This window comes from the organism of the source record quoted next, unplaced genomic scaffold (assembly GCF_019419815.1).
Source record: "Pyrus x bretschneideri cultivar Hongxiangsu unplaced genomic scaffold, Pyrus_bretschneideri_v1 Contig3, whole genome shotgun sequence".
NCBI classification, from domain to species: domain Eukaryota; kingdom Viridiplantae; phylum Streptophyta; class Magnoliopsida; order Rosales; family Rosaceae; genus Pyrus; species Pyrus x bretschneideri.
In genome coordinates, this window is record NW_025999612.1 from 9707892 (window position 1) to 9732988 (window position 25097).

At 37.3% G+C, this 25097-nt stretch overlaps 4 protein-coding genes across 4 annotated transcripts in view; 2 read left to right on the top strand and 2 right to left on the bottom strand.

Moving 5' to 3' along the window:
• The first annotated feature begins 1964 nt into the window (after positions 1–1964).
• LOC125479706 (serine/threonine-protein kinase ATM) lies at positions 1965–5546 on the top strand. The gene has a single exon (XM_048589429.1). It carries the CDS (start codon positions 2083–2085, stop codon positions 5362–5364), a length of 3282 nt encoding a protein of 1093 aa, XP_048445386.1. The 5' UTR covers positions 1965–2082; the 3' UTR covers positions 5365–5546.
• Positions 5547–5973: 427 nt separating this feature from the next.
• On the bottom strand, positions 5974–7449 carry LOC125479659 (50S ribosomal protein L7/L12-like). Its single transcript, XM_048589290.1, has 2 exons — positions 7295–7449; positions 5974–6809 (listed from the first exon to the last, which is right to left on the bottom strand). The coding sequence occupies exon 2, from the start codon at positions 6667–6669 to the stop codon at positions 6088–6090; it is 582 nt and encodes a 193-aa protein (XP_048445247.1). The 5' UTR covers positions 6670–6809; positions 7295–7449; the 3' UTR covers positions 5974–6087.
• An 847-nt stretch (positions 7450–8296) lies between these two features.
• Positions 8297–10780, bottom strand: LOC125479658 (dof zinc finger protein DOF5.6-like). The gene is made up of 2 exons (XM_048589289.1): positions 10385–10780; positions 8297–9782 (listed from the first exon to the last, which is right to left on the bottom strand). The coding sequence occupies exons 1-2, from the start codon at positions 10433–10435 to the stop codon at positions 8847–8849; spliced, it is 987 nt and encodes a 328-aa protein (XP_048445246.1). The 5' UTR covers positions 10436–10780; the 3' UTR covers positions 8297–8846.
• Positions 10781–19274: 8494 nt separating this feature from the next.
• The window catches only part of LOC103953019 (serine/threonine-protein kinase ATM), a 28150-nt gene continuing 22327 nt past the window's right edge, over positions 19275–25097 (top strand). Inside the window, exons 1-16 of the mRNA XM_048589291.1 lie at positions 19275–19497; positions 19963–20071; positions 20149–20295; positions 20402–20569; positions 20697–20877; positions 20968–21124; positions 21236–21375; positions 21513–21600; positions 22061–22164; positions 22359–22457; positions 23048–23104; positions 23374–23455; positions 23988–24062; positions 24340–24381; positions 24509–24579; positions 24751–24799. Coding sequence (XP_048445248.1) covers positions 19429–19497; positions 19963–20071; positions 20149–20295; positions 20402–20569; positions 20697–20877; positions 20968–21124; positions 21236–21375; positions 21513–21600; positions 22061–22164; positions 22359–22457; positions 23048–23104; positions 23374–23455; positions 23988–24062; positions 24340–24381; positions 24509–24579; positions 24751–24799 — 1638 coding nt within the window. The 5' untranslated portion in view covers positions 19275–19428. The remainder of the gene's footprint in view (positions 19498–19962; positions 20072–20148; positions 20296–20401; positions 20570–20696; positions 20878–20967; positions 21125–21235; positions 21376–21512; positions 21601–22060; positions 22165–22358; positions 22458–23047; positions 23105–23373; positions 23456–23987; positions 24063–24339; positions 24382–24508; positions 24580–24750; positions 24800–25097) is intronic.

Below are 25097 nucleotides of genomic sequence, written 5' to 3' on the forward strand. Positions count from 1 at the left end.
TAATTTACCCAAATATTTTTGGCAAGCAAGTTGATACTCCGATCATACTCTGATCATTTTCTGATCAAATTTACGAGCCACTCAACTATCTTCTGTTTAACCAGTTGGGATTGGAAATGATACTTTGAATTCTTTAGAATATTCTATTGTATTTTTATCAAAGTTAAGCAAACTACAAGATTGACTAATTATAATAATTAGCCATTAAACTTTCATCCATACGATTTTTTTTTTTTTTTTAACAAACGATATTATTTACATTAAGGGGAGGGAGTGGGCTTAGCCTCACAATGGATTAGTAATAATGTGGTTCAAATTCGCCCTTGACGAAAATCGATCTAATACCTCTCACTTAAAGGTGAAGAAGAATACCGACCGTAGTATTAAGTGGTTCATATGAATTAAATCTGTGAATTAAATCTGACACTTCCACTGAATGGCCAGAATTATTATTGTTAGATGGTTCTAGTTGCGTAATCAAAGACGTAATCTCTTCGATATTTGAGAAGATAATCAGTAGACTTAGACAAGGGGATAATTTGTTGATGTTAAGCTAATTTAGTAATTTACAAAAGAAACAGGTCAAACAGTAACATTTTCATCTTTATTTAAAGGGAACTTTAACGAAAAGTTTCCAGTATTGTTTACTTTAATGAAAAATCATATTTTTATACTAAAAAGTCAATCTGATACTATTCATTTTACCTTTAGTTTGTCCTTATCGTTAAAACTCAAAATTTTCAAGCAATTTTAATTAGTTTTCTTTTATTTAAATGGATGATTTAACTGTTAACTATCATAGTTCTTTTTTAAATATCAACTATCGCTTGAAGTAATAGCATAATTTTGGCTCGGGGACAAACAGGATGCTAAAAGCAGAGCCAATGACTTCAAAAAATACATGTGTAAAAGTTTAAACTCAAATGCAGATAACACATTACAATAGCAGAAAACAATAATGTCTATGTAACCTAGTGTAAATACGATCTCTCTCATTCTTATTATTTAACAATTTAACGCATTATTTCAAAAAAAAATTAATTTACTCATATTATCATTTGTATATAAATAAAAAATAAAAAGTTAAACTCAAATCCCTTGGGATTGAAAAACGAAATCATGCCAAGGGAGAATCAAATATAACTAAAGTGCTTGAGCTCTCACGTGCATTGGAGGACCTGGTGACCGCAAAAAGCCACCATTACGTACGGACATTTTGCTTCAACATAGCCGAGAGCGACTCACTCCCTCACTCACTCACTCTCTCTCACCCACTCACTCAGTTCGAAACGCATCTTTCGCCTCTCGCCCTTTTTCCCACAGATTCCTCAAAACTTCCAACTCTCAAGCGTCTCACTCTCCGACCCATCAATCTCTTCCAACTTAGGGTTCTTCTGGGATCACACAGGCTCAGCACTCATGGAATAAGCATGGATTTTTCTTGAGGTAATTTCATTGGGTCCTCTTCTGTAATTTCTTTCTTTTAGTTTATTGTTCTTCAATTCTAATTTTATGATAAGAAATTTGTTTAAAATTTAGATTTTTTCTTTCATTCTGCCCTAAAAGTTTTGCATTTTTCTTTTGGGTGCGGAATTTTTTTAGTGATAATAACAAAGCTTTGTTCTTTTTTTTGTTTTTTTTTTTTTCGTTTCTTTTTTCCCTTCATTAGGTTTGATGTTGGGAAAAATTAGTGGACTTGTTGGGAATTTGATGACAATGGAGAGGCCAAAGACCCCAGAAACCCTAGAAGCTCAAAACCCTAGTGGTAAAACCCTAGAAGGGGCATCTGGGTTGTTAGGGTGGAGTGAGAACTGTACTGGGTTGGAGTCTTTTCCCGGAATTTTGGGAGGTAGTGGAGAAGGAGTTGGTGTTACTGGTAATGACGTTGGACTTGGCTATGTGGAAGGGGTGACTCAAGCAGTGGAAGCCGAGAAGGGAGTTCTGGATGGTAATAACGGAGAGGATTTGGGATTGTTGGGTGTGGATGCAATTTCTGGTGTGTTTAATAGTTGCAAGAATGGTGTGGGGGTTGAGGAGGTTTGTTGGCTTAATGGTAAGGTTGGTGGGGGAAATGAGGCTCAGATGGGCTCTCAAAGGTTGCCATCAGATATGGGAGCTGACGTTCAGATGGATTTTGTGGAGCTACAGTTGGATGTGAACGGAAATTTGGGTGGTAATGAGAATGAAGAGGGTGGAGGTGATGTGGAAAACAATGCTCAAATGGGTTCCCAAAGGTCGCCATCAAATAAGGGAAATGACATTCAGATGGATTTTGCGGAGCCACAGTCAGATGTGAATGGGAACTTTGAGGACTTGGGTGGTAATGAGAATGAAGAGGGTGGAGTTGATGTGGAAAATGATGCTCAAATGGGTTCCCAACAGTCGCCATCAGATAAGGGAAATGATGTTCGAATGCTTTTTTTGAAGCCACCGTCAGATTGGAACAGGAACTTAGAGGACTTGGGTGGGACTGAGAATGAGGAGGATGGAGTTGAGAAGATAGCTGATGATGATGATGGTATGAATGAAGGCAAAGCGTTGGGATTGAATGGGATTGACTCATCAAGCAAGAAGATAGAAGTTTCCGATGATGGTATATCGCTGTTCGTGGATTTTAGTGGCCCTCCACCGGGATTTATTGACGATGATCTTCAGGTGGCAAGTTGTCCTGGATTTGCAAGTACAGAAACTGTAGACGAATTTGGAGATGATGGACAGGAGAAGGATATTGATTATCAAGAATATGATTTTTCTGCAGGCGATATTGTATGGATTAAAACCAAAACCCAGACATGGTGGCCTGGTAAAATTTATGATCCAGTTTATGCATCAAAGTTTGGTGCCGGTGGGGATCCAGGGGGCTGTCTACTAGTTGGATATTTTGGGATGAGTCATGTAGCATGGTGCCATACATACCAACTAAAACCTTTTCATGAGTACTTTGAGCAGATGTCGGGCCAAAGCAAGGCTAGAATATTCCTTGGAGCTGTTGAGAAGGCTCTTGAAGAGTTTGGTCAGCTTGTAAAATTGAATATGACTTGTATGTGTGTTTTGAAAGGAAATTGTCAGTCAACTGGTGAAGCAGAATCTAACAAAGGAATTCCCATGCCTGAGCGCAAATCTGGCAAACTTGGTGAATTTTCAATTGATCATTTTAATTCTGCAGAGTTTCTTGCGCATCTCAAAAATCTTGCACTGGTTGTTTCCATGAGTGGCATGCTTGATTTTGCTGTCAAACGAAATCAATTATCAGCCTTCTACCGCTCCATAGGGCACAGCCAACTGCCTATGCATCTACTCCGGGAAACAAATGATGCTGAAGACGGTGATTGCAAGTCAATGGCTAAACGAAATGTCAACATTCAGGTTGGATATGGAGATACTGAGCTAGATGAAGAGTGCTTGAAAAGCACACCGTTAAATAACTCTCAGAAGAATGAAGGAAAGGAAGTGTTAGACAAGGTTTTTGATGGAGACAATATTGCTGATGAGGGTTTCATCTCAGGTTCAAAATCGAGGAGGAGAAAGGTGAAGAGGGATTCTGACTTTGAATATGGCGATGTTGGAAATGAGGGAATGACTGCAAAAGGCATTGAATCAAGAGAACGGAAGAAGAGCAGGTACTTGTCTAAACCAAACATAAACTTGGGACTGAAGGGATTGCCTGCTGAAGTGGATGATGAGGGAGTGGCTACAAATGTTGATGCCGACCAGTCTGGTGGGCCGTGCTTTAATTTTAAATTTACTGGTGAGAAATTCTGGAGAAAGTGGTATGGAAGGCTTACAGGTGAAAGTAACATATCTGGTGACTCAAACTTAATAAATGCATCTTCTGCTGAGTTGCTTTCTGAAGTCTACTCTACAGCTGTCAATTGCCTATATCCAAATGAAAATAAGACATTTGATTCAGTTGCCTGGTTTGTGTCGAGATTCAGGATTTCAGTATTTCATGATGAATCTATTTGTGAAGTCTATCGTGACAATAAGGCTGGTCAGGAAGATGCTAAACCTTACCTGTTGGGATATAGCGGTCAAAATGAGGCAAAATCTGAACCAAAGAAAAGGAGGAGGAAGTCTAAGTTGAAGAGTCCAGATGGCAAAGATGCTGCCAGCATGCCAAACCTAGTTCAAAGCACTTCAACTGCTACAAAGAAAAGGGGACGACCAAATTTGGGAAGATTGAAGACTAAATCCCTTTCTGGACTGTCAGATGTGAATATTGGCATCGCCCTTGATAGCTTTATTGTGCAAGAGTCGTCGGATGTACACCCTCTCATGCCGTGTGCTAAGCAAAAGAATAGAAAGATCGATGATGTAGTGAGTCCTGTTTGTCTGCATATTAAACAAACTACTGGAATACCAGATTTAAATGGGAACAATCTTCTACCTAGCCTTCTCGTTGATGATCAACAGGCTATTGGCACTGCTGCTTCTGAAGGTAAAGTTGTGTTAGAAAATAGGTTAGGGAATGAAACGGCTTCAGAGCATTTGAAGTCTAATATCCCTGCTGGCTTTGTAGATGTGAATGTTAACATTGTGAAACCTGGTTCGTTGGTTGTAGATCTGCGTGTTTCTCCTCAAGCTTTGTCTCGCCTGGATCCCAAACAGATTACGGGCTTACTCTCAGCTGAAACTAGGCCTGCACAGAGAAGGAGAAAGAGAAAGGAGAAAGCAGAACCAAAGCCTCCGGCTGATGGTATTCCAGATTTGAATGGAAGCAGTGCTGAATGCAACTTATTTGGAAAGGCATGTCAAGAGCCTAATGGCCTTACGCCTCCAATTAAACCAGAGCGGAAGAGGAGGAGGAGGAGAAAAGGAGAAGCTACTGCTATGCAGTGGAAACTGGATGTGAATAATGGTAAAGCTCAGATTAATGATAAGGCTCTGGCAACTGCTCTTATGTTAAACTTTTCCCCAGGAGTATCAATGCCTTCAAAAGATGATTTAATTTCAACATTTTGTCGGTTCGGACCTTTGAAGGAATCAGAGACACAGTTGTTGAAAGATCCTGGTAGTGCCCAGGTTGTATTCATGGAAAATGCTGATGCTGGAGAAGCACTTCGGAGTCTAGAGAAGGACAACCCCTTCTGTGGAAACCTCGTTAGTTACAAGCTCTTCCATCTTCCATCTGTGTCCAGGGTTTTAGAACCAGGTTGGTCTCTCCCAACAGGTCTAGCCTCTCCAAGTTTGCCTGAAAAGGCCCCTTGCCTTGACTTCATAAGGCAGAATCTTCAGATGATGACATCGATGTTGGAGAAGTCGGGTGACAATCTTTCTCCGGAGATGCGAGCAAAACTGGAGTGTGAAATCAAAGCCCTCCTGGAGAAGGTGAGCTCCATGACCGGTTCTTCCTCCTCTTCTTAATTGGAAACGAAGGTTATGGAAGTCCTATATGGGTTGTCTGTAATGTAGCAACTCCTTCGGGCTGGCTTTGTAGCTGATATAATGTTACAATTGGAGACCTATGTAATTTATTGCATGTAAGGCACAGGCAAATGACCCTATTGCATTCGAACCTCTATCTCTAGTAATTTCGTTTTTCGTTATCTCTCTCTCTCTCTCTCTCTCTCTCTCTCTCTCTCTCTCTCTCTCTCTCGCAATAGGCAAATGACCTATTGCCAAAGTGAATGAAGCTGAATTTGAACAATGACGAGGTTATCTCGCAGATGTTGGACCGTTTGGTTTTCCTGTCTAGACTGGTTTGTTTGCGGTTTTCAACGAAACAGATCGGACCATTAGGTTTTTCTGTTTAAACTGTTATCGTTCAGTTTTCAGCCTAGTCGGAGTTTTGGTTTTCCATGGTGGTGGCAATGGACTGCCTTCAACGCCAGACGGCAAATTGGTCAAGCAGTGTTTCAATCTTCAAGACCGCTGGAAATTTTATTTCAAACCAAGCTTTTGCAGAACATTAATGCTTCATATCAATTTGGTAAAATGGCTAATGCCTGTAATCCATTCACAACACAAAACTCATATTCGAAAACTGCAAAAACTTTCCGGAGATCAAGAAACCCGATTGAACAGAAACAACGATGCAAATCGTTTCAGGAACACAATGTAACCAACAAGGTAAAAGAACTTCAAATACTACTCCATAACAGCAACTCCTCCAGCAGCCTTTATTTTCTCAATTATGTCATTTGCTTCCTCTTTGGTAACCCCTTGTTTAAGCACACAAGGTACCTTCTCGACGAGATCTTTTGCCTCCTTCAATCCCAGACTGGTAAAAGTCCTGACTTCCTTGATCACCTTGATTTTTGCAGCAGCATCGAACTTCTCCAATTTCACATCAAAAGCTGTCTTCTCCACCTTCTTTTCCTCAGCCTTTGACCCAGCAGCTGCCCCTCCCTGTGAACCCAGGTCCATGCCTTCTGTTGATATGGGCTGCAGCTTCGGATGCCTTAGCCTTTCAGCAAGAGTAGGACCAAGTTGGCGGCGTTCTTCAGGGGCCAGTGCTGCAATTCGCTCAGCAAGCTGAACGATTTTATCTGAAGGTGGAGGTCTTGGGCCATACGGATCATAGAATGCAGGATATTTGTACTTTTTTGGCTTGGCACTGGGATCCCGGGGCACAAAATCAGGTTGGAAGCAACGAAACTGCAAAGGACCAGTTGTTTCAGGGAGAGTAGGACGCGCACGAAAAGATCTAGCAAGCGCAGTGAGCCTCATGGTTCTTTTTGGATCAGTGGAAAAATTGCCTCATAGAATGAAAGATAGCTGATAAGGCTGTTATCTGCATTAACCAAGTTGCACCATTGGGTTTGTATAGAACAATCTGACCGAATGGAAAATGTCAAGAACTCGCTTGTCTGGAGGGAAAAACAGAGAAGAAACTTCAATTAGCAAAGGGAAGAGCACTCCTTTTAACTGTACGTTTTACGAATGCAACATCAGCCTTACAGATTGGTTAAGTCTACAACTTTAGACTCGTTCTATATGTCAAATATGACAACAACAACAACAAAAAATACCAATAAGAACAGAGTAAAATTAATAGAGGAATTCAAGGGGGCATTTCCACAAACATGTGGCGTGCAAGGACAATGGCTAGTAGAAACAGACAATTCCCCAGAAAATAATACTCAAAAGCTATTAAATTTTCCGAACTGACACAATATTAAGCAATCCCATTAGCTTAAAAATCTCAGGATAATCCTTTCGATTCCCTTTTTACTACAAGATCGTAAATGTGGTTCTGGGTTTCTCACAAAACTCAAAAACCTCCATGGAAGAAAACAAAACCATCTGAATTCGTATGAAAGATTTAAGAGAAACCCATAAGGAAGAAACTCACCGTAGTTTTATAAGCGCGAGCCAAAACAGCCGCCAACTCCAGGAGAGCCAATTGATGCAGAGAGAGCAAACAGACGTCGGAGATGACTCTGGAGTGTGGAGGCGTATATATGGTCCGGGTCGGTTGCTATTGACCCAACTAAAATGATCTCTTTGCCTAATTTGCCCAAAGTTTCTGGGCTGGTGGACACAATAATCTACTCTAGGCCCAATAATATGTCCCAACCCAATTAAGAAAATCTTACCCTTTTCAGAACAACTTACATAAAATGGGTTCACAATCACGTAGTGCTCCGATTGAATAATGCATTGCCATGTAGAGAAAAAATTGCACATAGCAATGCATTGTTGAGCAAAGAACTACGCTACATGATGGTAAATCTGTTCTATGTAAGTCTTTCTCCTATTTTCTAGCACCAACAATGGGTTACAATTAAGGAAACTTTAATGAAAAGCTCTCAGTACTGTTCACTTTAAAGAAAAACCACTTGCTTACACTTAAAAGTCAATTATGGTACTATTCACTTTACCCTTTATTTTGTCCTTATCGTTAAAACTCAAAGTTTTCAAGCTCTTTTCATTAGTTTTCCTTACAATTAATGGAGTCACATGGCACAAAATAACTCAAAAACTCAAAGATTATGGGTTTGCTTAGAATTGCTTTTAAAATGATTGACAGCGTTTTTGATGAGAGTGTTTTTTGATCCATTCCTTAGCAAAAATACAAGTGAATCCCGGAAAAACACTTGAAGTGTTTTTGGAACTCAACAACACTTACCAAAAGCACTTTCAATCATTTTAAAAACACTTTCAAACAAGTCCTATATATTACATTTTGCTCTCATTGAAAACTCTGGTTTGCTCTCATTTTATTTCTCAACCATTCCCAACCAGAAAGGCAGTTTACAACACTTTATGATTATAACTTGATCACACTCCGATCTCCATCGACCATGCAGACAAACGGCACATTAAAAAGAGATAATTAAGAATACTGATTAAGTACTAAATAACACATAATATATTTAATTAAATCTTATAGACCAAAAAGAGCCACGACTATATCTTCCTCGGTATTACAACAAAATCCTAAACCTTTGAATTCTTTTGCACTTGCAGCCAATGAGTACAACAAATTCGAAGAAAGACTAAAAGACCAAAAAGAAAGAAACAAAAAGAAAAATAATAGTACAACAAAACCAATAGCCAAAGGCAGTACTCATTTTTGGACTCTCCTTGCTCCCATTCACACACACCTTGTTGAGTCAATAAAGATGAAAGCAATTCCACCTTCGTACATAACACCCCCATCCCCCCCCAAAAAACAGAAAGAATTTAAACCGCTTTCCTCGCAAATGACATACAATATCTAAGAATCGACAACATGGTCATTTGGCACCTATATGTATGTGATGTCGACCCATCACATACATGCACATACTTAGAGAACTGGCAATGCATGCAGTAGTAGTGGTAGTAGTTGAATAACCTACTGATCTAAATGCAGATGATTAAAATTAACTGAAGTCACTAATCGCACCTAATTAGTTTAATTAAACTAAAGGGTTGGTTGTGGAGGGACCATAATTGTTCATGACATTGGTCCATGATCCTAGACCATTGAGGTACCCAAATGACTCCTTTCCATGGTCAGAGCAGCCTTGGTCTTGCCACTCAAGTGACAAGAGCTTTGTGTTTGGCTTCACATCCATTGCATTAATCTGATGATGATCCTCATGATTTGCTTCATCATATGGCAACATTAGCCTCTGGCAACTGTCCATGAAATTACCATTCTGCCCATCAAGTGATGACATCCCAAATGGAGATGAGCACAGGCCATGGTGATGAAAGCTTGACTGATGATCTAATCCATGACTAACTCCACCCATATTATTTCCAAACCCACCCATCATACCCAAATCAGAACCATTCCCCATGAAATCATAGTTCCTGGCATTCCCCACGATAGCCTCCAACTTGCTCTCCATGAAATCAATAGGCCTAGGGTTACTGTTGTCCATGAAGCTACTAGGGTTCATAGTACTCCCAAGCATCAAGTTATTGAGGTGTGAATACTGCATCTGATCAGGAAATGAAAGGTGGAGATCAGTTGGGGTGTGAGATATCGATGACGAGGAGGATCCGGGGTGGTAGTTTTGGTTCATCAGCGATGAAGGGTTCTGATCATTGGGTTTCTTGGAAGAAACTTTCTTGTTCTTTCTACACCCGCCGCCCACGGGGATGTTTCTGAGGGTTCCACCTTTGGTCCAGTACCTTCTGCAGGTCTTGCAAAAGTACCTAGGTTGGGAGAGGCTGTAGTTGTTGTAGTAGCAAAACTTGGTGTGGGTGGACTCGCACCTAGGGCACTTGAGGGCTTGGTCGTGCTGGGGCCTCAGCCTCCGCTCTATCAACGGCCTCGAGCACGTTAACATGTCGCCGGATAACGGTGAGGATGAGTCCATCGGGGAGTCCTCGTGAATCGTTCCCTTCAGACATGGAAAGGAATTTGGAGATTGCGTCAGAAAATAATACTTTTACCCCACCACTTTATAATTTTAGGGCGACACACATTCTTTTCCCTTCCACTGCATATCAATCAATCCAATATAAAGCTAGCTAAAAAGTACTACTACTGACTCCAGTGAAAATAGCTTAAGAAAATTGGAAACTCGAGGGGAAAAAAGGAAATGGGAAATTTGAAGCTACTCAACTTCCATCAAATTATTGTTCACGTTATGCTCAAATTTATGAATTAATAAATAAATGATGGGAAACTTTACATTACTAATGACGGGTTTTGAACTCCGAATCTCTATCTACTCTTATTAATAATAGCATTTTCAGCAGTACAAAGCGCGCTGTCTATAAGATACTTTGGTCTTCTAAATCCTAGGAAAAATGTATATTAGTTATTCCCCTGCGCTTTCAATATATTACATTTTCAGGTGCGAACTCATGATGAACTGAGGATGGAGCTAGTGGTCACATAATATAAATTAAACTAAATTAAATGTCCGCTATGAAATCAAAAACAAAAATAAAACAGAAATGAACACAATGGTGATGATGAAGAAGCACTACAACGTACCTGTAGCCAGTCAGATGAATCCATGCAAACTTGCAGAGAGTTGTGACCCATCAAACAAAACTAACCAAACTCAGATCAGAGAGCGAGAGAGAGAGAGAGAGAGAGAGAGAGAGAGTCAAAACAGAGGCAACAATTTTAACCAAAGCTTTTCCTTCATACACACTTCATTTCATTAGCTGTCTCTCAGTAACACTAAGAGAGAGAGAGAGAGAGAGAGAGAGAGAGAGAGAGAGAACAAGTATGTTAATGAAGGAGAAAGGGCTACAGATAGAAAAGGATAGAAGTAGCTAAGTGAAGAGCGAGGAGGGTTCTTATTGTGTGGGAGGGGTTGGTGTGGGAACTATATAAGGCGATCCAGTGTGTGTGTTTGAGTAAGCTGCTGAGCTTGCTAACCCTACACTCTCTTTCACTCGGCAAGGATATGTAAACTCCGTCGGTGGCAACAGCAATGGGGCCCTACTATGTCTGCACCCAGCCCAACATTGGCCCTACACCTTACCTCACCTTGACTGAAACCCCTACTTCACAACCAACGGCCCTGATGCCGTCATGGGTTTTGGGATTAGACAGCTAAGACCGTTGATGTGATCGTCTCACACGTCAGATATCACTCTGTAGTCTTCACACTTGAACGATCGTCAGTTTATGTTACATGAAAGAAGATGAGAGACTCAGAATATTTGGGTCCTCGATAAAGGAGGATCCCGAAAGAGCACTCCACTTAGGGGCCCAAACGTGTGGGTCCTATTCGCCCTCCTTCTACAAGCAAAGGATATATTCTCCCCTCCCACCCCCTAGTCACGTGCCACATTATAGTATGTACGTATGTCCGTCGTTTTCTTAGGCTTCTATCGAGTTCATAATCAACTCCATAGTAAACTATTAATTTGAAAGTGTGTGATATCAGTTGTTCAATATATCGAGCTTACACTTACATCCTTTTTTGTATGTGTAGACATCATAAATGTGAAAACACAAACATAGTCTCACTATATACTATATACCCCTAGAAACTTTAAAAAAATATGCAATGTCCCTTACTTTTCAATGTAGAATTCACACTCTTAACACGCTCTGTCACACGTAGCGACATTTAAGCGTCTTTTAATGTCTTGATGTAGATGATTCACACACATCCTACTTTGATGCCATAAAGGGCGTTGTGGTTCCGCTTCCGCCATAAACTTAGTTGATGATAGAAAAAGAAGTCATACTACTTACAAGCACAATGTATATCGTAGTTCTTTAACATGAGATTCACAAACTCTATAGTTAGACAACCACTAACCCTTGCCAACAATGCATAACGATCAATTACAACATAATGTATGTGTGTATATTATATTGACTATAATTTTTATGGATTGTGCTAGAGAAACCATCTACTTGAACCATATTTTATGAATCACATAATATGACAGCTGATGGTTAGACTTTTTTTTAAATCAGTAGAAAAAGAATTCAACTATTAAAGGTTCTTGTATGGACTATAAAGTATGGTCTAAGAACATAATCTCTCTAACATTTTTCTATTTTTATAACCCAACTCAAATCAAATAACACTTGGCGCGCTGTTGTGAATTAGAACGAACCAGGGACATTTGATTGAGCTAGCTCTTATTAGTCTAACATATATTTGTGACATGCATGCATGCATGCCATGACTAACTGGATGACGCTCGATCTTGATAACCTTGATGGTTCGATGGCGTGAGGAAGACACTCAAAATCTATGGGGCCCAAAAGTTCATTTGTCAGATGAGTGAATAAAGTGGTTTGTGTGCCCACGTTAAATTCACCGTACAGTAACTGTTCTATATTCCCATATACAGTTCAGAGACAGTGATTCTATCTGATCTCTGTTTTCTTAATCATTTCATGTTCTTTTCTCAGCTGCTGCATATATTTTTAGAAAAATTAATGAAAATAGTTTGGACAATTTAAGTTTTAACAATAAGGATAAAATAAAGGGTAAAGTGAATAATACCAGGGATTGACTTTTTAGTGTAAAAATGTGGTTTTTCGTTAAAGTAAACAGTACCAGGAGTTTGTCATTAAAGTTCCCTATATTTTTTTATCAGTTCAATGACGACTATAACTGTCCAAATATCCTTATGGTGGAATCTGATCACACCATCTCATTCGATTGAGATTCACTCTAGATTTCTATGTTTGGAGCTCACATGTTGAGAAATTCAAACTATTTAATTTTAATCTTAGGGTTCCTATTAGTATATCATACAAATCTACCTTACAAAAATCCGAAAACTTGAACGACTTGAATCTCTCTCTTCTTGAATGATACAGATCTTTCGATCTGTGGGCTCCTGATAAAGAAATCCGGAGTAGATTTCATTCCATCCCGATCAACTTCATTTTATCATTTGCTTTGTTTCTTTTTAATTATTTGTTAGCTGGTGTGTTGAACCAATTAAAGAACTTTCATAATCACTTTGTGATGAGCTTGCATGCGGGTTTTGAAAGTAAGCAATCATTTTGAGGGACGAAGGGCCACGTTGCTTTTTCAACTATATACACTGTATATTGAGTTCTATTAATTAGGGTTTCGATTAATCTTATGTGTATGTACTCTAAAACCTATGATATTTATCAAATTGTTAGTTTTGATCTCTTTTGATTTAACTTTGTTGATTCAATAAAATGCATGGGAATAATATAGCTATACATGTTGTGTGTTTTAACATTATAGATCTACATTATAAGCACTAATAATAATAATATTGCCAAAACAAGGTCAAATTTCATGCAAGGGGAGTTGAGCAGTAGATGCATATTGGTTTGAATACATGTCTAGTCTTTTTTATAATGTATTACATACCCTTAACCCTATATTTCGCAGCTATCTATCGCGTTCCGCTTATATGTCAGTAATTGTGAGAGAAAGACGTATTGCATTTCGTCTGAAGGTCTTCTTAACTATACAAATTTGAGAAGAATTTTGAGATCATTTGTGTCTCACACTGCTAGGATGAAATGTCAAAGTATACGTTATAAGGTATATATAGATATATAGTTAAGCATATAGAGTAGGGTCACTCTTTTTCAAGGGAGGATTGAACAATACTAAAGAGCATGTAAATTTAAAATACACACACACACACACACACACACACACACACATATATATATAATTATCAACTTTATCCGCATTCCGGTTGCAGATTCGGCATGCTCTCATTCATGAAACACGTTTTAGGGCGATTTAAGATCGGCCATTGCTACAAAACACACCAGTACTAACTAGGATACTAATCTTTTTCTTCAGCATGGCACATGCTGTGCACTGCGGGGGCATGCATGCTTTGTATATTCGATAAATAAAGGATCCTCCTCCTATACAGACACAGATCACTTTCAAAGCATGTCCCGTAATTCATTAACTTAATATTAACAGTAGTTCGATGAGGAAATCTTGAGCTTCAAGCTTCTGAACACCTGTCCCCGTAATCTTCTCTCTTTATGCACATTTTGCTTTGCGTTCGATCCTTTTTCTATATCTTCTCCTCTCACTCAAATGAAAGTTCTGGAAAGGACCGTTCTTAACGCTACAAAGTTTATTCTTAGATTCTTAACATCATTGTCGATCATTTCTTTAATTTTTCAAATCAAACGGAAGAGAATGTCAATGTTACATGTTGTTGGCAGGGCCAGCCCTGAGGGTAGCCCAAGTAGGGGCCCGTCTAGGGCTCCCACTTCGGAAGGGCCCCCAAAAAAATTTTATATCTGTAATTAACATATAAATATTAAAAAAAGTAAGAAATATCATAATTCATTTGCTAGTGCAGTGGAAACGTTGAGTTTGAAACATGAAGCTACCTTTTAGTCACTAGATTTTTCTTAATTTTTCTTGTTTTTCAAATTTAATGTCAATCCATCTATCCAAATGCATATAAAGTTATAAAACTCAAGTCTTTTGCAATCTTTTTTCTTTCAACTTCTCATTCTCTCCATTTCTATCGAATGTTTAAACCAACTTCCCATTCTCTCCATTGGTATTGTATGTTTAAACCAACTGTCATATGGTCTTAAATATTGTACTTTAAGGTAATCAAAACTTTGAATTATATATTTTTCTTTTCAATAACTTTTTATTCAATGGATTATTTTAATATTCAATTCGTTAATGTGATGTTGATTTTAGAAGAAAAAAAAAACACAAGATAAACAATTGGCGTTGAATTTATTATACTCGTCAATCAAGTTTTATTGTTTTTCACTCTCAATCTTAAACAATTGACTGCAAACATTTGGTACATTTGTGTCTAAAAACGTGAATCGTGTAATGTTTAAATAATGTTTTTATATTTATCTTCTATTGATATTAATTTTTAATGATATTTGATGTGAAAAATAGAACTTTTTATGTATTTAGCGAATTCTTTTTTATACAAATCAATATACAAAGAACCGGAGATCAGAGAATTTTAGGATCCCACTTCGAAAACTCGCCTAGAATCCCAAAATTCTCAGGACCGGCCCTGGTTGTTGGCAGGGTTGAAATTTGAGGTGCTCCAAAATTGCATTACAGAATATTTTTTCAAATTTCAAATTCCAGAGTAATATGGCCAGTAGAAAACATATTATATATGTATGAAATGGTGTCTAAAGCATTCCTAGCTAGCTAGCTAGGGTTTGAATATTAGGTTATTGTGATGTGGTGGTCGACCTATTCATCAGGGTGGTCAAACAAACTAAAACCTCGTTATGGGCGCAGCCAATCAGGTTCTTTGAGGCCAAGCAATGGACCCTACCGTGAGATATCTGTCGATCCCTATGCCTTCTGCTAGCAAGGTTAGGGCAATGTATGATAATGATGTGCAGATACTCGAGCAAAAACCAACCCCAACTTGATCTTGGGACCATATAATTGGCTAGAAAAGTCTCTTGATGCCACTCTTGGTTATCTTGGGTTTTAGTAATGGTGCTAAATTTAGGGGATGTTTGCAAAAATCCCAAGTATAGGTGAGATCAGCAATGTGATTATCAAAAGATAAACGTGTAATTACATATTTAATATTGTGATACAGTCTGACTAGAAAAAATTGTGATATAAACGTATTTTATATGAAATTTTATGAGGTATTATAAATTTAGAATTTGAGGATAAACGTCTCAAACTAAACAAGAGATAATGTTTTATGCAACGAAAGAGAGGGACAAACGCATGGTTGTGTATGTGCAACTTATGTATAGAAGAAAGCTCCGCATAGCCGACTCATCCAACCTGGAACGATTTAGGGTTTAGGGAGTTGCACAATATATTTTTCCATTTGTGCTTGTTATGGGAGTTGCTTCATTCTTGTCATGTTGTTGGTTTTGTAGTGAGTTAAACTTGGAGGTTGAGAAAGGTAAGATAAATTAACAAATACATAGTAAATATAATATTGCTTAATTTTGTGTATAGTAGAAGTACCATATTCCACATTCATTCTCATGCATCTGAAAGAAGAAAGAAACTTGTGGTTTATTTACCAATACGACCAATAGTCGTAGATTATGTGCCCTTTCTTTCTCTTCATCTATATATATATATATATATATATGTCTGCTGCAAGATCACACCAGATAGTCAGACTCTTATTCGCATGCGCGACACTTCCAACGGTGACTGCGGCGCGCTGCATATTTACAGCAAACAAGTCACAAAAATTCTCTTCTTATAAAAAAATCCACCTAATAATTGACCAATCTACTGGGTCGGTGGACAGGATCTTCAGCCCCTGTACTATACGGTTATCTTTTTTTTAGTTTTATCTTTCCATCGACTGATCTTTAAATGTAGTATTACTTGTCTCTACTTCCATACGGCCGTCAATGCGGAGAGATTATTTCTTGTCACCAGGTTTTTACGTAGCAAACTATTATTAGACGAGTGGTTCACTTTTAAACAAATATTTATGAGTTGCAAAAGAGTTTCTACTCGTAACTGGGTTGAAATGGGTGTTAATCCAATGTGAGCATTGAAATACAGGGGCGTTTCTATGAGAGCAATCAAACATTGTATCTGATCCAGTTATCAAATACAAGATTCTTTCGTCCACTATAGTACGAGTCAAATTCTGAAATTCGACTCACATTAGAGTGCAGAAAATATATATAAAAAAATATAGTGAGTTCGATGTCTAGTTGTCCAGTCCATTTCGTAACCTTACTTCATTATGATCGAGTTATTATTGTTATAAAAATTGGAATTTTAACGAAAAGCTTCCTGGTACTGTTCATTTTAACAAAAAACTACATTTTTACACTAAAAAGTCAATCATGATACTATTCACTTTACCCTCTATTTTATCATTATCATTAAAACTCAATGTTCTCAAACTCTTTTTATTAATTTTTCATATAAAAATAGCCTATTGTTTTGCTTGTGAGAAAAGAAAAGAACCCTAGCCTACTTGCTATTCTTTCTTGTTCTCTAGACTCTAGTTATATGTCAGAATGATTGTTGTCTCTACTATTTTTGCTACGAAGTCATATCAATTGGGTCCCAATCGTGTCTATTGAACCCGACCAAGTGTCCCGTAGCTTAATAAGCTACACACTCTTTGCCTTACCTACTTCTGGATATTTTTGTCCTATTGTTTATGGCTTGTGTTGTGTGTGATTGTGCGAATTAATTGTTAGTTATTTGAGAATCATGTGATAATTAAACAACATTTTGAGGGATGCCATTAAATTTGTATTAGTCAAGCAAATAGGCTTAACAATAGTTAAGTGGCTGGCTTATTTATTGGACTACATAATATTTATATATGGAACGGATACGTGTCATCACTTTTTTTACACAATTTTTTATATACGTTTTTGATGGGGTATACTGTGTAATGTATTTCAACGATCTAAACCGTCTATCTTTTAGGTATTCCCTAAAAAATTATGTCGATAAAAAATCACCCGGATATAAAATCATATGACCGTTGCATTAAGGGCTTAGGGTTTATTTGTAAAACCGTATTAATCAATTTTCTTTACTACAAATGCATGTCTTAATGATTTTGGATTTGTCTACTTTTTTGCAAGGATGATCCATGAATGATGTTTTGAAAGATAAACAGTTCAGATATTTGAAATATATATATTATAGAGTAAGCCTCACAAAAACATGTATGAAAAATTGTGTAAAAAAGTTGTGCCACAGATCCTCTCCTCTATATATATTATATACATGAGGATTACGTTCAGATCGTGTCTCCTAATCCAAATTCTAATTCACATTAAAACACATAAGATCTCATAATCTTATTTTATTCTAAGTAGGTTTTGCAGCTATAAAGTTTACCTAATAATCTAAATTGGCCAGCAATTAACAATACTAAGAAACTTTATTAAACCTGGCTTATTAATTGTTTGATACCATGAAAAGCTATATCACCAAACATATATGAATGATGGCATATATCAATGTGAATAAGTAATGACAATGTTCTTTGCCGCGGGCTCATGCCCTTCGTTTTGGGGTCGGCGGCAATCTTCCTGACAATCATTTTTAGTCTTTTCCTTTTCTCTTTTTATGTTTAGTTTATTTTGGTGTAGAATTATTACCATAAAACATTGTAATCATCGTCTTTTGCCCCGCACACACAATAAACACAAGGTTTTGGATCTCATTGATATGTGTAATCTTGTGATTCCTGATGAGCTTGGGAAAGTACTTGAAGTCTAGTCATTGCTTTGCCATTGGTAATGCTTTATTGTGATATTTTTAGATCTAGTTTGTAAGGACCCTTTTGAGGCTTAGATATGTATTTGTAATATCATTTTTTCAATGAATGAAATATCGTACTCTTATTCTTCTTCTTAAAAAACAAAGTATTAAGAATGTACATAAAACTTATTTTCGAGTCCCGTTTTAGTCTCAAACTCCTACATTTAGTTATGACCAACAAGCCCGTAGACTATTCTTTTATATGACAAATTTGTATGCAATTACGTGTTTATCTAATTACAAATAGTACGTGAAGAAATTGAAATATTTATCCCATTGACTATTATTTCTCAACTCTCACGAATCCCAGTGAACAAAGTTATATGATATTTGGGTTGGACTTGTATTCTACTTGTGGAAAGTGAAGGGCATGATGATGGAAGAGAAATTGGCAAGAGCTAACTGATTTACAAAATGCTCCCCTTGGGCCTTTTCACATCTATGATCCACTCACCCCAGGCCCAAGGCGGTTCCCTAGAATCTCATGATGGACCAATTTCCAATCAAAGGCCCAACAACAAAGGAACTTAACGAAGCCCACAAAGTTCACCAAAATAAAAAGCAATTGAGGTTTCAAAATTGCTGAGGAAAGTGGTTGGACAGGGCCGATGTACTTTTGAGAAGGACGGTCCCGATTCCGGCTACTTCAGAGATATTCATAATATTACTTTTCACTCTTGACGTACTGTTTTGTAAATAGATTATAAACATACCTCTATTTATAGAATCTTTCATCCAACACATCCGTACATGCATGGAGAAAAACTTACCATGCTAGGACTTTTACTTAAGACTTTTAAAGATTGTTACTAAAAGTCTAACTTGGTTTACTACCTTACACAACATTCATTCCTGCTAAGTTTCATAACACTCTTTCAGGATTTGGATCCCATCCTGATTCAAATTGGAGGATCCTAAGGATTTTCACATCGTAATCATTCATCGCATATGATACAGTCATAAATTATTTAAAATTTTTTTATTTAAAATTAAACACAAATAGTATTAATGAAAACTAACCGCACGATTTATGATTTGAGGATCCTAGATTCCTTACGCTTTCCCATTTCTTCCTGGATCCTGTCCGCCTGCCTTGCCGTATTAACCAAAAATCAGCAAATATAAACCTTTCCTGTCTTAAAACCCCTTACCAAACAAAACCCCCTCCCCTCCTCAACACTCCCACTCTCCCCACCTTCCGTCTTCCCGCCATTTTCTCCGGCCCAAACCACCCAATTTCCGCCAGGAAACGAAACCCTAGCTCCACTCTCTCACACTCTGACCGCCTGGTTCGTCATTGGAGCTCCGGTGGCCTCCGATGGTGACTTCCAGAGACGTCCAGGAGATTGTCTCCAAGCTCTCCTCCGATAAAGCCAAGACTCGAGAAGTATCTATCTATCTTCGACTCTACTCTCTCTCTTACCATTTTGTTCGTTACCATCTTTTCGGTCGCTGGGAAAATGCAGTCATACGAAAAGAAAATGAAATTGATAAAACGGGTAGTAATTACTTTCAGGAATCTGGAGAACTGCATAACGGAAAAGCCAAGAGGATCATCTGTTCTGATTAGTTATGATGATTCAATTTGTAGAAAAATATTTTGAGTTTAGAAAGTTGAACAGAAGCTTCATGTCCACTTAATTTCCCGAAATTTAACATAAAATCCGAGTTCAATCGGGTCGAAAAGTTGTTTGGGCTTCGAATAAGCGAAAGTTTTCTGAAATTCTGTGTTAAATGGTGATTCTGAACTGCAGAGTTGTCTATGCTATTGTATTTTTGCCGCCAAACACAGTATTTATTTTTCCCGTTTTGAGGAAATTGTTGTATGATTAATGTTTTGGTGTATATGCAGGAAGGGATAAAGTTTTTGAATACATGGTTAGAAGGAGAAAGATCGATTGGTTTCTGTAAATATCTCGGAAAGAAGACTGCAGAGCTTAAACCAGATGAAATTCCTCACTGTAATGCAATGTTTATAGTAATACATATATAATATTTTTACGAAAAGTGAAGTGAACTGCTTGTATTGTTTCTGCAGCTGAGACCTGGCCTTTCTTTACTAATCTGCTGATTCAGTGTGCTTCATTGGAGATATCCTCCTCAAGCAAGCGGCGATTGCCCAAGTTGATATGTGCAAAGACTCTAAGGATAGTTGTGCAACACGCAGAGGATGATAAGTTTTCAGGTATTAAAAGCAGTCAATGGATTAAGCTTTGAAGAAGTTTAAGTAGCCACCTAATTAAGCATTCTACATCTAATTATGCTTATGCTTGTTTTCATCATCATTTCAGGCAAGCGGTTGCCTTTGTTAGCTGTGGTTAAAAATCTTTTTAATCATATATGTGACGTCTTACATAATGATAATGTCCCAAGCTTTCAATTGGAATATGGGATTATTCTCCGGCATCTATTAACTGTCAGAGACTATCGATTTCAGATGAAGAGGCGCACCTATTGCAGTGAGTCAATGATTTCAACAAATAACCTCTAGCTAATATCTATTCTTGATTGTTAGTTACAACTTACATTTACACTGTCGTTATTCAACTTGGTCTTAATTATCTTACTTTGCTCTGCATTGATAAGGCCTAGTACAGAAGTACATGGAGAAGATAGACGAAAGCTTGAGCCAATATAATCCCAAGGAGGAGGTCTTTCGCTGCATTCTTACTCTCCATTCACTTTTGGAGAATCCCCCTGGAGATTTCCTACCAAATCTTAGGGAAGAGATTGTTGAGTGGTTTGTCAGAATTTTTTCTCACATTAGGTAACCACCCCCCAGCCGGCTGATTTGGCATTTCCTTTTCTATATTCATGATGGAGTACGTGACGTTTTCTCATCTTGCATCTTGCCCAGGGATGAAGGAAAGATTTCACGCAAACTTATGGACTGCATTAATACATTTTTGTTGAAAGATGGTCCAAATTTGGGTTCCGAGTCCTTGGAGATCCATAATGCTGTGCAGCAATTTGTGTTCCGGTGTTGGCTGACGACCCATGATCGAGCCCTTAAGGTTTCTTAATAATGCATTTCAAAGCAATTTTGGCAGTTTATCTATATTTTTGAGTATCCTGAATTCCTAACTGTGCTTGCACTTGTACTTATATATATTTATATATTGCAGGATGCACTTATTTTTTATGCAAGGTTACAGCTGAATATGACTAGAGGTGTTGCTGATGGTAGTTTTTTGGTTCATCAACTTCTTGACATAGTTTACAAGGAGCTTGATCAAAGCTACGTATCCAATACTAATGTGCCTAGGTGGACTTTCTATTTTCCCTTCTCAATCATTTCTGTTTTCAGTTTTAAAATTGACTTGTTATTCTTATGGTATTCCTAGGAGAAGTTTACAATTGTGACTTTAATAGATGTTCATTTAAAACCTTCTGCATTTGCAGGGCTGATGCAGCTAAAGATGACAAGTTTGGAATTTTAAGTAGCTCACATTGTGGTTTGGTTGAGCTTGCAGCTGCTGTACTTTATCGGGTATCTACTCCAGACATTCAGTATGCTGTACTTGCATCTCATTGTGGAACTTGCATAAATTTCAACATCATCACTACGGTTTAATTTTCTTCACAGCGACTTGGATTTTTTTTTGGGTGGTTTGCTAAGGCAATATACCAATTCTGTCATATGTGATGATCAGTTTTGGCTCCAGTAGTTTAAGGTGGAGTGGGGTTGGAGTAGGTCTTAAATCCAACTCTTGGTTTAGGTGGAGTGGGGTTGGAGGTGGTTAAATCCAAGTCTTGGTTTTGTTTGTTTTATTTTTAAACACTCTGGATAAGTAAACAATTTGTTAGTGTTTTTTTCCTTTACCTTTCTTGAGACTGACGGTCCTGGTAGATGGCCAATTCCTTTCTTTCATCTCATTTTTTATTCATTTCCATAAAGTTCTTGTTTCCTATCAAAAACAGAAAAATAATTTTGTGTTTTCACTCTTCAGGCTTGTCATAACATGACTAAAACACCGTCAACTGAAAAGCGGGTCAAGAGAGAGCATGCTGCTGCACAATTGAGAGAGGCTCTCATGAAAGGAAAATGGTTATGGTAAGTTTAAGTTGACTGATTATGTTTAATTTCCTTGTGTGGTATCTTGTGCACAGCTCTATCTGTTGATACTGCACCTTTAGCATGAAACAACTTTCTATAATCTAATGTGAAACAAATATAAAAATGGATGATAAATTATTGGTCAATGTGGCACTGATGCTATTGACCTGCTGGTTTGATGATGAATTCAGGAATGCTTCATTTTGTTGTCTGATTCGTAAGTACCACGCACACATTAGTAAGGATCTTTTCGTGTACTGGTTCGAGGGCATATGTGCAAGCTTTCAAAGGTACTTTGTGGCGTGTGATAGTTATAATTGTCTCATTTTTTAGCTTTGATCAAACTATCATTTATTCTCATGTCTCTCTCTATGCTTCTTTTAATATAATTGCTCTGCAAGAACAAGTGCTGATACTTTGACATGAGTACTAGGATATTACTTGAGTTTTATTCAGTCTGAACTCTGAACCTTGAATGCTTCTCTTTAATTGTTGTCATACTATTTGGGAGTTGTATACTTGGTGTTGTTCAGAGTCTTGTATAGATCATGTGCCATATTTTGTTTCCCGATATGTACGTATATGTATATATATGTATATATATATATATATATACATTAGAAAAATTGAAGAAGAGATAAACTCCTTGAAATTTGTGGTTCTGTTGGATGAACACCCCACCTTGTTTTCCCTAAAAAAAAACAGATATAGGTAAGTTGTAATATAAGATGAGTATCTATGCATGCTTGCGTAGGGAATTTCTTCTGGACAGTTCGTCAACTCAAGTGTAAAATATTGCAAATCTGTTCCATACTACATAAACTGGTGATGTTTTTAATTTGTTCTCATTCTTGTGCTGATGAAATGGAATATATTGCAGAATTTTGAATGATGCAAACATGTTACATTCTTATGATGGTCTGCTTTGGACACTGAGGTATGCTGCACTAATTTACCATAAACACACTTACTTTTTATGTAAATATTGTTAAGTGTGTAGCCAGGTTGTGTATAACCATGTGACATTGGTGGTCCGTTTCAATATTGCTTTGCCATATATGGTTCTCCACTGAGTTTAGTATTTGTATATCTGCACAACCATCCACTGGTTATTAATATATGGTCGACACCTGTAGAATCTCCCTCTACCTCTCTAATCCCCAGCTTCTTATGAGCTTATATTTATATATTTACATGCATCTAAAGGAGCTTGCAGGAACTTTCTTCTGTGCTGTTGCTTCCAGATTCAAAGTTGAAGAAACTGTCAAGCTCGTCTCCCTCGAATGAGGTGCTTGTCTGTTTTTTTTTTTTTTTTTTTTGTTGTAATTCTTTTGACGATTTTGCTTCTTTTTTATGGTGCCCCTTTCTAGATGTAAGACTATTACATTCAAGGGGGTTCAACTGAAGGATTGTTTTTAGACTATTTGTAGGTAAACTACAGTTAAACAACCCTGGGTTTGTACTATACAAGGGCTAAGTTATTTTTTTGGGGCAAAAAGGACTAAGTTGTTTAGTGCTGTCTTTGGGATTGCAAATCTCAGTGATGTACGGAATAGGTTTTAGAAAGAAAGAAAAGTACCAAATAGGTTCTTATTTGGAGACTTAATCTATCAAATTATTTTTCCTAGGGGCCGCTTTATGTAAGACGATCGTTAAAGAAGTACCTCATAAACAATTTCAACTTCAGGGTGTGTCTTTTCTTTGCATTTACTTTGCGGGATCGAGAGAATCAACTACATTCTTTTTGTATTGCTATCTTTAAAACTATTTCTTTAAATTGGTATTTGTGTTGACTGGGTTGCTGGACAATATTTTTGCAGTTTGATTGTGGTTGGCAAGTAGTGTGGAGTTGCCTGATGCAGGGGTTGCCATTGTTTAGTAATGTAGCTGCAGTTGTAAGTTTCAGTTCTCTCTGTTTGATAGGAAACACAATGTTTTTTATTGAAAAAGAAAGCAAGATGTACATCAGTGTATGCTCTGCACACATTAATACAAACAGAGCCTAAGTTTTAATGGACAGAAGTAAATGGAACAAGAGATGTATAATATCTTTTAGAATTTGTGAATTAATATGTTCAAAGTTCTCAAGTGCATCATCTCAAGTTACTGAGTGGAGCTTTTGAACTATTGTCAAAATATTGCTTTGTTTTCATTTTGGGTGCCCTTGCACAGGTAGATGCTGCCCTGGTGCTCCTTGGAAACTTAATTTCAAATGTGAGTGTGAGAATGTGTCTTGTTTAGACTGGTTTCTACTATTTTCAATTGTTGATGCAGTTAGTTATTGCACTTCTAAATATTTTATTCTAGATTTTTTTTTAATTCACACTTTCTTGTTTTCCAGGATCTTGTGCATAAATGTGTAGTACCTCAGGAGGTTTGGGACCTTAGGTTATTCAAACAAATGCCATCAGTGTACGTAATGCATTGCCTGTCAATCAATTATTACGTTTAATTCTACAATTACTCTGTACTATTTTCTTTAGCCCACTATTTGGTAATCCCTAATTAATCTAATTAACATTCCTGATAGAATATTTAGATTGCTTTGTTGGTGTTTAATTCTATGATTATGATTTCCTTCAGGTCTGTCTTGTACTTTATTTCATGTTACTTCTCGAGGAAAGGTACTCAAGTAAGTGCTTGATTATCCTTTGTGTCATCCTGTTTTTTCTTCAGCTGTTAATAATTCTTTTATTGTCACTGCCTCCTTGATTGTCTACTTATATATCCATTATTTTTCATTTTTGCCCCTACTTTTGTAAAATATGAAACTCTGTTATTTTATTTAGAGAATGCATGTGATATTATCTTCCTCAGATAAGTTAACATCTGTACAAGATAGACAAAGTAGATTCCACCATATTTATTCAATGCAATGGTCTACTTGAGGATCACTGAATATTAAGTCTTGACATGGCTTACGTTTGTTT